This window comes from Taudactylus pleione, unplaced genomic scaffold (genome assembly GCF_031769625.1).
Source record: "Taudactylus pleione unplaced genomic scaffold, aTauple2 ptg000536l, whole genome shotgun sequence".
Lineage (NCBI taxonomy): Eukaryota > Metazoa > Chordata > Amphibia > Anura > Myobatrachidae > Taudactylus > Taudactylus pleione.
The window spans coordinates 2,463,844-2,478,928 of NW_028284938.1; the positions used below are offsets into that span (position 1 = coordinate 2,463,844).

The following is a 15,085-nucleotide window of genomic DNA, read 5'->3' on the forward strand; positions in this document are numbered from 1 at the left end:
TGCCGTTTGGGGGAGGCCCCACTGACATCACTAGTGATGTCAGTGGAGAGCTTCCGGCTCTGACAGAGCCAGAAGCTCTCCGGGGCTTACGACAAGTGAGACCCTACCCTAGGGTCTCGTCGTAAGCTCCGAAGGTCGCGATGGTGTATGACCATCGCGACCATCACCCTAGCGGTCGTTAGAGCTGTGGGTATAAACCCACAGCCTAACGACCGAAACAGAGGCGGCCGGTCAGGATGCAAGCGGCTGCCCAGAGCAAGAAAGACACACACACGCTCTGAGCAAGAAAGACGCACATTCTGCGCAAGAAAGACGCACATTCTGAGCAAGAAAGGCGCTTGACCCAGGGCATAAGGGACCAGGCGCGCCGTGAGGGCCTGTTTAGCGCAAGTGAAGCCACAGTGTATGAGGACACATCTGTATATTAGATAAATATAGTGGCAATAAATATGAAGATAATATATTGGATCTGATTTGGCCTGTGACCATACATTTATAGCACATGCTTCCACCTATTGAGAAATGCAAACAGTGGGAAAATAAAGTTGACAACTTTTTGCATGTTACCTCTCTGTGCCACACAGGATTTGTTGTATTTGCAATAATAGTCGATCTCCTTTCTTGGCCATGATGGGCAAATGTTGGAAATGTGCTCTTTTTCCCAGGTCGAATGGACATCTTTAGGTATGGGTCAGGGTTAAAAAACATCCCCTTCTTTAATCCCACTGCTCTGAGATCTGAAAGATAAAAAAGTGCAGATTATCTTCTTTGCATAACAGGGAATGGTCTGCAGGAGGGGGCATTTGCAAAACATGCAGCACAGTTATGCCCTGCTTAATTTAGGGTGGTGCGCTACTTACAGACACTGGATCCTATGTAACGGACAGTAACCATAATGAGTGGTTACAGATAGGGATGAAGCAAGGACGAAGCGAGAGAAGCATGTGCTGTAGAACAAAAGTGTGGTTGTAATTCCCTGATGGGTTCCTGCAACTACTCTGTGGATCCTGCACTCAAAGGCAGGTTTTTCACCCTAAGCTTGCACATTACTATATCCAGGAGATAAAATAAATGCTTTAGGGAGTGGATAAGCTGCTGCTCAGTACTACTGTACTAATATGAGATGGCAGAATGTAGTATTCAAAGTCCTCTATTTAAGGCCTGGACATATTTGGACAACACGGATGATGTAGTGGTTAGGTTTGCTGCCTCACAACATTGAGGTCATGCGTTAAGTTCACAGTTTATTGGGGCATTACATACAAACCTGAAATATAAGACAATAAATGTAAAAAAATGTATAAAGTGTGACTCACTCAAAAAGTCCATGAGGGGGGGGGGGGGGGCAGCTCACATTAGGTAAATGCCAATTTCCTTTAAGCAAATAAATGCTTCAAATATAAACTATAAAAGAGCACCTGTACTCAAACACTGAAAATGTTATATGTATAAGGGGGCTGGTATAAAACCAACTTGCATTTTCAACTAGTAATTATTTAACAACATTTAATTGCATATAAATACAATGACAATTGTAACAAGAGGGACAATCCCTCAATGATTACATAAAACACTGCTATATAAGATGAAAAATTGGTAACTGTTTGTAGCTGATAGTAATGTAGTATTTGTTACCAATCATTAAATGAAACAGTCACAAATCAAAAGCTGGAGCACGCTAGATGTTGGGGAGTCTTAAAACTCTTGTGGATCTCCAGAGTCAGACTTTGCGTCTAGTAATTTATAGTGTAATAGTTACCAAACCGTTGGGGCTTCACTGCCCGTTAGATTCCCAGTATGTCCAGTGAGGTAGCAGCTCTATGTACTTTAATATAGTGCCTGGCTAAGAGGCTGCCGACTCGGGTGAGAAAGCTGCACTATGTGCTTACATGTAGTGCCCGGCAGGGCCGTAGCTAGGGTAGTGCGGCCGGTGCCATCGCACAGGGCACCACAGGTCAGGGGGCGCTGTTTGGGCCTGTCAAATTTCTGTTTATTATCATTCTTGCTTGTAGCTTCCTCTTATTTCATCCTCAGGATCTCCTGGCCTCTCCTATCTCTTCCCTGACCCTTCCCATGAAGCCATGGCCCTTTTTTTGGTGCATTTTGTCCTTTGAAAAATGAGGGGGCGCCAATGCTCTTTCTTGCACAGGGCACCAAAAAGTCTAGCTACGGCTCTGGTGCCCAGCTAGGAGGCTGTCGACTCTATTAAGGGGACTGTGGTGGGGAATGATGGTGTTTGTCCTTCTGAATTGTATAACCAGTGGTTGGAATTACAGTCTCCGGCTCACAGCTCCACCGCTCTCCCAAATGTGCGGCACACATGGTATCAGCGCTGGACCCACTCTTCTCGTCTTTAGACTGGTGATGAATTCACCTGTGGCTTTCTATTAGGGACAAATCGTATAAGGGTACGAGTCCGCACTAGTTAAATATGTACGCGTTTCGCTGGGAAGGCTTGATCACCTGATCACCGGGAGATACTTCTGCTTACTGCTGGATAAAGGGCTGAAATCCAATCAGCGAGCTGCATTACAGAGTGACTTGAATAGAGGCCAATGATTCCCAGGTTAATGGGTAACCAATCAAATTCTACATAGATGCTCAAGCGTGTATTCTGATGTAATTAGCATATGTAAACAAACAGTGAGTCATTGTTCTCACTGTGTAAAGGGACTGCTATGTGGAATAAAGCAAACTAACATTCCGCTCACAGTAGCTTGGGGATATTAGAAGGAAAAAGACAACATTAAATAAATACTCCTATTGTACATAGCATATAATATGCACTGCAGCAGGTAAGTTAGACATATGAATTACCATGTATATAGGTAAACAGTGAGTCATCATTCTTACTGTGTAAAGGGACTGCTATGTCGAATAAAGCAATCTAACATTCCACTCACAGTAGCTTGGGGATATTAGAAAGAAAGAGACAACATTAAATAAGTACTCCTATTGTACATAGCATATAATGCGCACTACAGCAGATAAATTGGACATATGAATTACCATGTATGAAACATCAGTAAATCTGGAAACGGCACACAGGGACATAAATAAATTTCAAATAAAATAAAATATACAAATAAAGTAATCAAAATATATATAAAAATATATATAAAATAAGTATTGGACTAGAGATAATATAGAAAATTAGCAAGTGTACAAAAAAATTACGACAATGCAAAGGTATGGAAATATGAGAAAAATAGAAATGAATATATAGAATAAGGGGAGGTATAAAATAAGTGAGAATAAGGTGACACAATGCAAATAAAACGTGAAATGGTAAAGACCATATAATAGAGGGTGGGCAGAAAGAGTAATAAAAGATAGTGAATAAAAAGCTATTTGAGCAGATAAGGAGAATGAACAATTAAGATGGTGAAAAAATATATATAAGAAGTGATGGATTAAGTGATACCTGAGGTTTGATAAATGCTAATAAGGAGGGGAATCAGAGTGAGGGACAAATGAGTATGACTCCCAGTATAAAAGGGAGATAGGTAACTTAAGGTTGAGAACATCTTAAATAGTAAGTGAGTGTGCGAAGAGAGAGAAAGTAAATGATAAGAATATAATAATAAAGGTATATAATAAGGAACAGTGGCTGAGTACCGAGTATAGAGATTCATAAGAGCTGGAATATTTAGACAACTAGGGATTGGGGTAATTATCCTGTGAGGAAGACACCATAATTGATAATCTCATTAAGTCCTCCTGGCATCAATGTCCCCAAACGAAAAATCCATTCGCTTTCTTTCTGTTGTAGAGTTTCATTTAAGTCTCCCCCTCTCAATCCGAGTTTGATTCGTTCCAGACAGAAGAATTTAAGATCCTGTAAGCATCCAGAGTGTTTGTGATGAAAATGTCTGGCTACAGAAGTGAGCTGTTTCATTTTTGAAATGTCTGTTCCTGCATTTTGTATGTTGCCTAGATGTTCGAGGATCCTGATTTTGACCATCCTCGAAGTCATGCCTACATATCTCTTTTCGCAGGGGCATGTAATACAGTAGATAACATTAATGGTCTTGCAGTTAAAGAACTCATTGATTTTGATTATTTGACCAAATCTGTCTGTAATTGTATCAACGTTTGTTATGTGTAAACAAGTTTTGCAATTACCACATGAATGGCTCCCCACCGTGGTGGGGGTATGAGTAAGTCGGTTAGTAAAATGACTCCTAACCAGACAATCTTTGAGGTTGGGTGCCCTCCGCCAACTCATATTGACCTTGTCTCCCAGGTTGGCAGCTAAATCGTTGTCAGATAAAAGAATGTTCCAGTGTTTTTGTAAAACATCTTTGGCCTCTCTCCAACTATTGCAGAAGTCGCCAATAAACCTGATCACATTGGTGCTCACTTTTGGGGTTTTATTACCAAAAAACAGAGTTTCTCTGGGAGTTCTTGCCACCTCGTTATGGCCTTTTTTAATTAGTCTTCTGCTGTACCCCCTGTCAAGTAACCTAGATGTTAGTGCTTTACCCTGGGTCTCAAAGGAGTCATTATCCGAGCAGTTCCGTCTTAATCTAAGGAATTCTCCTTTAGGGATATTGTTGATAGTAGGAGGGAAATGTGAGCTGCTACTGTGTAATAGACTGTTGGTGGAGGTCTCTTTTCTATAGATTTCTGAGCAGATTTTGGAGTTTGTTCACTTGTATAGCCTGAGATCCAGAAAGGCAATACTAGTACTGCTGCTATTGCAGGCAAACCTCAGGTTGATGGTATTTTTGTTAAGATGTTCAACAAAATTGTGAAGTTCTTCTTGGGAACCATCCCAAATCATAAGGATGTCATCAATATATTGCATCCAACTGACAATGTGTTGAGTATAATTATCATTGTCATCATGAAAGACATGCTCTCGTTCCCACCATCCTAAGAAGAGGTTAGCATATGTCGGGGCACAGGCTGCACCCATCGCCGTTCCTCTTATTTGTATATGAAAGTGGTTGTTGAAAGTGAAATAATTGAAATGCAGCACAAAGTCCAAAAGTTCCAAGAGAAAATCCTGGAAATCTCCCATTTCTTCCATGCTAAGGAAGTACAATAGGAGTACTTATTTAATGTTGTCTCTTTCTTTCTAATATCCCCAAGCTACTGTGAGTGGAATGTTAGATTGCTTTATTCGACATAGCAGTCACTTTACACAGTAAGAATGATGACTCACTGTTTACCTATATACATGGTAATTCATATGTCTAACTTACCTGCTGCAGTGCATATTATATGCTATGTACAATAGGAGTATTTATTTAATGTTGTCTTTTTCCTTCTAATATCCCCAAGCTACTGTGAGCGGAATGTTAGTTTGCTTTATTCCACATAGCAGTCCCATTACACAGTGAGAACAATGACTCACTGTTTGTTTACATATGCTAATTACATCAGAATACACGCTTGAGCATCTATGTAGAATTTGATTGGTTACCCATTAACCTGGGAATCATTGGCCTCTATTCAAGTCACTCTGTAATGCAGCTCGCTGATTGGATTTCAGCCCTTTATCCAGCAGTAAGCAGAAGCATCTCCCGGTGATCAGGTGATCAAGCCTTCCCAGCGAAACGCGCATCCTCTCTTCATTGCTCACAGTAGCAGGACCTCACACGCACCTCTATGCAGTCCTATTGAACAGGCTCTTCCTACAGGTACTTTCCTATCTCTCTACTAGCGCTCTCTCTGAGTCTCTAGCGCTTGACTCCCCCTGCAATGCTCCTTGGTATCAGGGGAGAGACGCAGCTACCATCTCAGACAGCAGAAACACTGTCTTTTGTTTCATCTGGTATATACGTTGTAATCACTCTCTCATCCCCCATCTGATCTAGATGGGGGAAAGCAGAAGTGGTTGCACGCCCATTCATTCCAGATCTTACTTTTTTCATTTACCACTTTGGTAAAATAGCTTGTTATTAAGTACAACACTCTCACTAATTGAACTTATATGGGAATACCTATTATATCATATATGAACTTATGCATAATCATGTTAGTACTTATCTAAATCAGTGATCTCACCACTGGGAAGTTATTTACCTTTACTAACTTTATTTCCCCTTTAGGTGACAGAGCCTTTTTCATTGGTGTGCTGATTGAAATAGGTGTAATAACACCATGTAATTCCGATTTCCATCATACCTTTAAATTGTGTATTAATCAGCACCTTTATTATATTTAGTGATGTTGACTTCTGTTACAAGTGATTTATGTCATAGGTGGAACTGAGACGCTGATCTGAGATCAGTTTTGGGAGGCAGATTTATGTACCTTGCTTTGACATCTCAGGATTCAGGAATTTATCCAATGAATAACTGTACATACATGATTTAACTTATGATTCTAATTTTGCCAGATGTACTCAAACTGCATACAAATGACTATATGCATACTTATTTAGGTTCCCCTATCAAGATGTCTTAGAATCATTTTGTATATAAACTCCACTTCAGGTATATTCTCTTAGTTCCTCTATGAATTTTCATTTTGAGGACTGAGGTCTTGAGGTTTACTGTAAAATTTTGCCTTATTAGACAATATTTTCTACTTAAACTATATCTATTTAAGTGTTTATACTATTTATGAATGGTCGCATCATATATTAATCCTATGATAGGATGATTGAACTTCGATTTACGACCTTCCTTCAACTTTATAGATAAGGCCAATTCACCGTTCTGATTTATATTATATGTTTCATTGTTTATATTTTTTTCAACTCCCCTAAACACTCTCTGTGGGTGTCGATTTGATTGTATGTTTTTTGTCCCTCATCGGGATCACTCTCATGAGAGAGTTTCATTTTAGGTATAAATAAATGTTAAGTTTTAGCCTAATTTTCACCATATCATTTACCAAGTACTAAATACTATTTTCCAAGGGTGCCCCGCCCAAGGCTAATTTGTCCTTTTTATAGATATATTTCCTTGTTCTTTACAATAAAATATCTCTATCTCTTTGTCTCTTTCTATGAGGGACCCCTGGTAGCCACTTTTAAAGGGCTGGTACGCTGTGAACCGCAATTGTAAAAGTGCAGGTAATCTCCCTGCTCCCTTGACTTGTTTCTCTTTCTTAGAAAGTTTCTTCAGAAGGATCTTCTGAAGACATACTGGTAGGTTAATTGGCCTACCCTAGTGCATACATGTGTGTGTGTGTGCGCACATGTGGCAGGGACTAAAGTGTATGTCTAAATATTCTCTGTAAAGCACAACAAAATGTGTGCGCTATATAAATAACTGCTAAGAAATTAAAAACATATATAATTTTTCTTTAAAAAAAAAAAAAGATTACTATACACATATACTCTACAGCCAAATGTTCTGTATAGAGAATACAGGTACTGAGAAAGTGTTGTTATACCTGTGTCCCTGCATTATATCAGTGTCCCTACATTATACCTGTGTTTCTATATTATACCAGCACTCCCTGGAACCCCTGGGAGATTGCTCCGGCATACCTTTCTCTACAGAATGCATAGGAAGTAATTGTGTCTTTTACATCACTGAGGTGTTCATAGAAGGAGAGAGACCCTATTGTTATACATTAGCATGAGTTAACATTAGCTTCGATGTCTGTGGCATCTAAATGAATGTTTTTACATGCAAATTTATGGGGGCTGTTGCAGATCCCTATGCTGAGCACCTAGTTTTGATCTCTGATTGGCTAAAAATTCCAACCCCTCAGGGAAGTGGGAAAAGTTCAGCTACCCATGTATCTGAATGGTCAGTCAATGGTCAGGCATATTGAAGACTGAAGGAAAGATATTAGAATATTTCCCAATGACTTAACCACAGAGAGGACTATACTAAGTGCCAACCTAAAAGCTGTCATTCTTTTCCCCTTAGATTTTTTTTTTTTATTCGGTAGAGTTTTTGTCAAGATTTCTTTTCAAATCATACTTGCCTACTTATCCGGCTGGGAGGCTCCTGAAAATCGTCTGGCATTATCAGCCGGAAGAATGGGCAACTCTCTCTCCCGACCAGCCGCAATACGCAGCCCCACCCCCACCGCAGCTGCCCACTTATAGAATACAAGTGGGCAGTCTGAAGGGAGCTAATGAAGCGCTAATCTCTGTAGTGGGGGCGGGGCCATGATCACGCAGGGAGTCCCCCGCTCCGTCCCCAATCACGCATCACGCCCCCTGCTGCCTGATGAGGATTGAAGACAAAGGGGAAATGTAATAGCCTGCAATTTGTAGGCAAGCCTGCATATTGTTTAAAGTGGCAATCATTTAAATGGCAAACAAGTAGACTCGTCGGGATCTTGCCGTTGCCTGCAAGTCACAGGCTATTAACTTTTCCCTGAGCACATTCATTTTTACATCACTATTATAATGTTTAATAATACTTATCATTTACAATATTATATCAAACTTATTAAAATAAAAAGTCTTGTTATGATAGCATTTATTGAATTATTTCTTCATTCACTGAGATTTTTAATCATCTCATTTGGAATGGCGCGGAAAAAAACATTTCTTTTGATATGCAGATTTGGTTACATAAGTAGAAAAGCAAAATCATATTTCAAAGTCCCATGGGTGTCAGATTAACATTAAAATCCTTTTTTATCTTCAGTCAATTAGATCTATAATTTATGTCATTTACATTTTCTGGGAATACCTTAAATGTGGGGTTTTCACAACTATGGAAGATTAATATTAAGAAAGGATATCAGGTGAACATAATAAATGCCAAAGCTACAAAACTTGACCTAATTAAACAAAAACCATCCCCAAAATTAAATAAAAAACTGAAGTCAGGGCCTGATTCAGACCCGGTCGCAAGCGCAACCGGGTCGATGGTGGCCCACAGCGCATGTGCACGACGGAGCCGGCTCCGTCGTGCGCATGTGCGAGACCCGGCTAGCGACGGGCACTCCATCGCTCCGGGTCTCGCACCAAAGTGGGCGAGCTGAGGCGTTCCCATGAGAACGCCTGCCGTTTGGGGGCGGCCCCACTGACATAGTGATATCAGTGGAGTGCTTCCGGCTCTGTTAGAGCCGAAAGCTCTCTGGGGCTTGCGATGGGCGAGACCCTACCACAAGGATCTCGTCTCAAGCCTGATGGTTGCGATGGTCTTGACCATCGCGACCATCATCCTGGCCGCTCGCAATAGCTGTGGGTGGTCACCCACAGCTACGTGAGCGGCCAAGAGGCCTCTCTAAAAAAAACAAAAAGCCCAGCCCTGATTCAGAGCGAGCGCTCTGTCAGAGCAAGCGGCTCTGAATCAGGCAGGCAGTTCCTAAATAATACCATTAAAATATCATCAGCAATATTTTATTACAGTCAATTTCACAACCCTATCAAATTTCTTAGTGGATTTTGCTCTTGAAGTGGCTTTTTTCTTGTCCAACCTATACAACATGGTCACGTTTGTAACTAGAACTTTGTGGGCAATAGCAAAATTTTGAAGGGTACTCCAATGCTTCTAGAGAGACACCTCTCTCTGCAACTTTTGTTCATGCCCCATAGTAATACCTCCCAGATCACAGTATACCACACAGTGCCCCCAGATTACAGTAACACAGTGCACCCCAGATCTATGTGTGCCACACAGTGCCCCCAGATCACAGTATATCACAATGCTCCTGCTACACACCTCGCCTACTCTGCAGCTGCTCTTCTCAGATTGTGTTTGGAATTCTCCTGTTGCATTGTTTTAGGTGTTTATTGCCATCGATATGATGTTTATCCACCATCAATGGTACTGATGCAGAAATGTTCTTTTTCTCAGCACAGGCCACACAGAGCTTAGTCCTGCCCCTTCTTTATTCAATCCTGTACAGTCAATTGTCCCACAATAGAAATGCCCACCAATGCTTCAATCCGTTGATGGTTTTCCGTTGACCGTTTCATGCCATCGATGGAAAGTACTGATGGAGACTATCAATGGTGAATCCTTGATATCCATCCCTAGCACCTGCTCCTCTACCTCATGCATGCTGCAGGTGCACATGATACAATACTAGGCTGGTAAAAAGGGAATCAGGGACAGTCTACAAACAACTCTCCATGATCTAGTGTATTCAATACACTGTATTGAACACACTAGATACATGGCAAGTAGTTTGTAGACTATCACTTTTTTAGTGTTTTAAGTAAAGTGTATTGAATAAAGCAATACAAAGGGCCCATGGGCGTCTTAACAGAGGAGGGGGCCCGTGTGCACTCCCTGTGCGGGGCCCCCTCCTCTCTCCGCGGTGGCCGGCAGCCGACTGATGCGGCTGGCCAGCCACCGGAGTGTTAGTAGACTTCGGGCACTAGAGTGTGCTCGGAGTCTATTGCGCATGCGGAGAACGCAGAGAAAATGGCTGCGGCGGCAATTTTCCGGCGTTCTGTGCATGCACAGTAAACTCTGGGCACTAGTGTGTGCCCGGAGTCTATTGTACAAGCGCAGAACGCCGGAAAAATGGCCGCGACTGCCATTTTCCGGTGTCCAGATAAGTTTAAAATAATATGGGTGCAGGGTGTGCGGTGTGGGCCCCCCCTGGACCTGGGGGCCCGTGTGCCCTGCACACACTGCACCCATTGTAGATACGCCACTGAAAGCGCCTGATTCAGCAGTGCTAGTGCACTGCTGATTGCAGATTCCTCATGGTCGGGAATCTGCGTAGGCGCCTGACCCATACTGCGCATATGCAACACGGGTCCTACGGGCAATAAGGGTCCTATGTGTTCGCACAGTGGCAGCAGACTGTCAGTGATTGACAGTATGCTGCCGTTTGTGGGCGGGAAGGGGCAGTGACGGCCTCCGTTTCCCGAAACGGAGGCTTGTCACCGCCGTTGGGGGGGAGGGAAGAGGCCAGGATCTCTGTCGGCTGACGGAGGTTACCTAGCTTCTTTCTCTCATCGGCAGTGGCCGGCTTGCATGACCCCATGGGTCACTAAGCCAGACGATGTTCTCGCAGATTATCCGATGCTACATTACCATAATTGCAAGGACAGAATTGCAAAGCTGCTTGCGTGCAGATTTGCAATTTCGTCCTAAACTGAATCAGGCCCTAAGTCTCTACCAAGTACACATTCAGCATCCAGTGAGGTGCAGAGGAGGCAGGCCCCCTATTGCTAAGGGTCCAGAGCCAGTTCCTACATATACTAATCTACTCCTCTTCTGGACTGCTGTGACTCTCAGTTTTCAGATCTGCAAAGGTTTGACAGCTGTTGATGTGTAAAACATGAATACATCCCTTCAACAGCTCACACATAACATTACAACCCCCTTTTCCCACATAACTACCAAATAACTTCAATATATGCAGAATATTGAATACAGCCACATAACAATAATATAACCCCAGCCCACAAAATATTACTTAACAACTCCACCAGATACATTACTATACACCCCAACAAACCTCACCCCCGAAATACATGACTACACCCCAATCCACCTTACCTCCCAAATAATATTAGTATACACTCCCAGACACATTACTATACCCCAACTAACCTCACCAAATAGATGCTAGTATAGACCTCCAATATACATTACTACACCTCTAAATCCACTTTCTGTACCCCAGAAAATAATGATGATATTGAATAGTTAATTTACCGCATTGCTGAGCCAGTATGAGTGGATTTGTGCATACATTTATTAAAATATGCTAAGATAAAAAATGCAATTTCTCCTCCTCCAAAGACAGATGCTGTATATAAAAGATTCCCAAAAAGCATGGCCATTGGCTTATATGTAAAATAATTACATTCCTTTACAGATATTTTGAATTAGCTGGACATTTTGCAATGTTTATAATTATAAGCAACTGTTATACCCCTTTCACACAAAAGCCAAAAACCCGGGGTTCTGCACGTGAACTCACATTGACCCAGGTCCGGCGTATGTGTGAAAGGTCCAACCCAGGTTGACAGTCCCGGACCCGCGACCCTGGTCGCTATCAGGGTTTTTCCTGGGACTTGCGACCTGGGTCGACAACCCGGCTTATGTGTGAAAGGTGCGACCCGGGACTTGATGACCCAGGTCACTCCTAAAAGAAAGTAATTAGTGGAGACATTAATGCTTAGAAATGAAAATCTCCAAGCACCCACTGAAAGCCAGAAAACCCAGGTCCGGTGTGGATGGTGATGACCAGAAGATAACCAAGGTAGTCACCCATGTGTGAGAGGGGTAAGTACAGAAAATTCCAGCTTCAACCTGTGCTCAGTGTCCCGGGTCTGAGCCGGGTTAAAGTTAGGGTTTTCTGTCTGAAAAGGGTATTCAACTCTCCATACTTGGTTTGCGATTATATTATTAAAAAGAACCAGTTGTTTAACTTACCAGTTTGACAAGAATACATGAGTAAATAAAGCATACTGTACTACGGAAAAATGTGTTGAAGATGAAGGCATCAGCACGATCCCAGCAAGTCTGCCCTATGGTTTAAAGCGGCAATAATTTAAAAGACAAGTGAGGTCCATTTTGCCTTTTAAATTATTGCTGCTTTAAAACATAGTGCAACTGCTGCCTGCAGCTCACAGGCTATTGCATTTTCCACAATAACTTCTATTGTAGCACAGGTTCAAGTAAGTATCCAATTTTGTAATATAATTTATACAATATTGTTATTGAAGAATCCACATTGTACAGCTAATTGTCAAAATCTGTAAAAGCACCCATGCCAATGACCACTCAATATTCAATGCTGAGATTCTAAAATAAAATTTTTCAGATATGCTGAAATATACAGTTCTTTCATTTTTTTTATTCCTATTAGTCTATTAAATCTATTTTACAATTATAGTTACTGTCATACTAGCTGGGATACCTGGCGTTGCACAGGTTGAAGACAAGTAAAAGAGGCTAGGAGATCTCCATCAGCCGACGGAGATCCTGGCAACTCCACTCCACCCCAACGGCAGCGACACTCCTCCATTTTTGGAAACTGAGGCAATCGCTGACCACTCACCAGCCAGAACCGGCAGCAGACTGTTAATCACTGACAGTCTGCTGCCGGACTGCGTGTGGGATCGCAGACCTGTACTGCAGGCGCAATACACAGATTCCCAATAATCGGGAATCTGCATGATCCCTGACACTGCGTCCGTAGCTGAATCACCCCGTAAAATCACTTTGCAGACCAACACTAAATACCATCTAGCAGGGCTGCCATCGGGGGGAATGCCGGGCCTGGACAAAAGGGGGCCCATCCGCAGTGGCACTGTGTGGCTGCGATCAATTTCCCTGCTGTTTATAATCTCCACATGCTAAGTTTTGCCAGGATCAAAGATTGTGGATTGATTATGCTTTGTGCTACAGTCTGAATGTATCAAGTGGAATGTATCCAGTGCGGAGTTGCTCATGAGCCTGCAAGAGTGAGATAATTTGCGTAAGAAGTCAGCCCCAGAACCTGTGTAATTTATGAATGTCTCGGTTTTATGGGATTGTGTGGCCCTGACAAAGTTCAAACCTAGGCAAAAACCTAATCATGGTCATACTCCACCACCATGCCAAATTTGGTGGAGCTAGGTACAAAACTCTGGCCATGCATAAAGGACAAACAGACAGACTGACACACGCACTTTTATTGCTTATTATATGGATTTATCAGTATGTCTGTTAGATACAGTTTGTGAGAATAGATTTTGGTGTAAGGGTCTTCCTTGACTCATACATTTTTGGTGTATGTATTGTATGACATTATGCAAGATTTATATAGACTGAATCAGCTATGAATTTACTGATATGCATGTTTAGCTACGTGATTCGTTAATAGTAAAAACATAAACATACCTGATAAAGTGAAGCTAGCCAGTTTTCGACATTGGTGAGCAGCAGAAAATCCTTCCATACCATCTGCTCCCATCTAAAAAGAAAATAAACATGAAATAATTTTCCAACTTGATATTTAATATACATTGCACAAAATTGGCACAGTCTTGGGAAAAAAAAATGACAAATTCAAAGGGAACTAGTCACAGCCTTATCAGACGCCATCTTCCAAATTGATCACAGTTGTTGTTTTTCATTTTGTTACATATGTAAATATTTATATATTTAGGGGTAATGTTTAATGTCTTGCGATTATTGTTAAAGCGCATATTCAATATGGCGGGAGTTTTAGCGAGGAAAAAACCTTGCGTCCAATTTTGGATTACCGCTAGCATGCGCGATTCCGATACCGCGGTAACCAATTTAAAAAAAGTGGTTGCGGGGTTTTCAGAACTGAAAACCCTGCACCATGTAAAAAAAATTACATTTACCTGCCCGGGGGTCTCTGCAGCTCCCGGTGGCCTCCCCTCCATCTTCTCACTGGGGAGGGGGCTGCTGGGAGATGTAGTACGGGGGGGCATACTTACACTAGGAACACACACTCACTCAAACACTCACACACACTGACATACTCACCGCTGCTGCAGGAGACAGCACTTCGGAAGGTGAGTATTACTAACTAATTAAGCTACATGGAAACTTCCAATTGCTTAATTAGTCATTAGGAGCTCTGGAGCAAAAACCCCACTCCTAATTGAATAGCAAAAACCCCGCACCTGCATGCAAACCCCGTGGGTGAGGGATTTTTGATATTCTCGCCCCCAATTGAATATACCCCCTATGCTTCCATATTCAAAAAAGACTATGTGGGACTTTGATCAAAGGGAATGGGCACTTTATACATGTGTAAACAGTAGCTTCTGCATGTTCTAACTAACAGACCCATTCACCATTGCTGCAAAGCAGCAAACATAACTGATATCTTCTGCAGACAGCACAGTTCGACATGGTACCCTGTCCCCATACATTAGTACGGGGACGTAACATTTTTTTTTGATAAAGTATTCTTTATTAAAATTTTTCCAATTTTAAACATGTACAAAAAAAACCACACACACAATAAACAAGAAAAAAACATTCCATATTCAGTATTCCTGAGCAACAAATAATATAAATTTAAATAGGGAAATCATGTTATAAACCAAAATGAAATCATTCACATAAATTATAACTATAGCTAAGTCCGAGGGGATGCATATCTCGACTCTATCCATCTTGTCCAAATATGGTAAAATTTAGACTCTGCTTTATGGGAAAGGTATAAATATCTGTCATGTTTCACAGTAGAATTAACCAAAGAAACCCACTCCTGAAATTCAGGT

General features: G+C 41.7%; 1 protein-coding gene across 3 annotated transcripts in view; it reads right to left on the bottom strand.

The window, feature by feature from the left end:
• The window catches only part of HECW2 (HECT, C2 and WW domain containing E3 ubiquitin protein ligase 2), a 455,376-nt gene that overhangs the window by 140,217 nt on the left and 300,074 nt on the right, over positions 1-15,085 (bottom strand). For all 3 annotated transcript variants that reach the window (XM_088451025.1, XM_088451024.1, XM_088451026.1), the window contains 2 exons: positions 13,725-13,797; positions 568-737 (listed from right to left, as the gene is read on the bottom strand). In XM_088451025.1, coding sequence (XP_088307151.1) covers positions 568-737; positions 13,725-13,797 — 243 coding nt within the window. The remainder of the gene's footprint in view (positions 1-567; positions 738-13,724; positions 13,798-15,085) is intronic.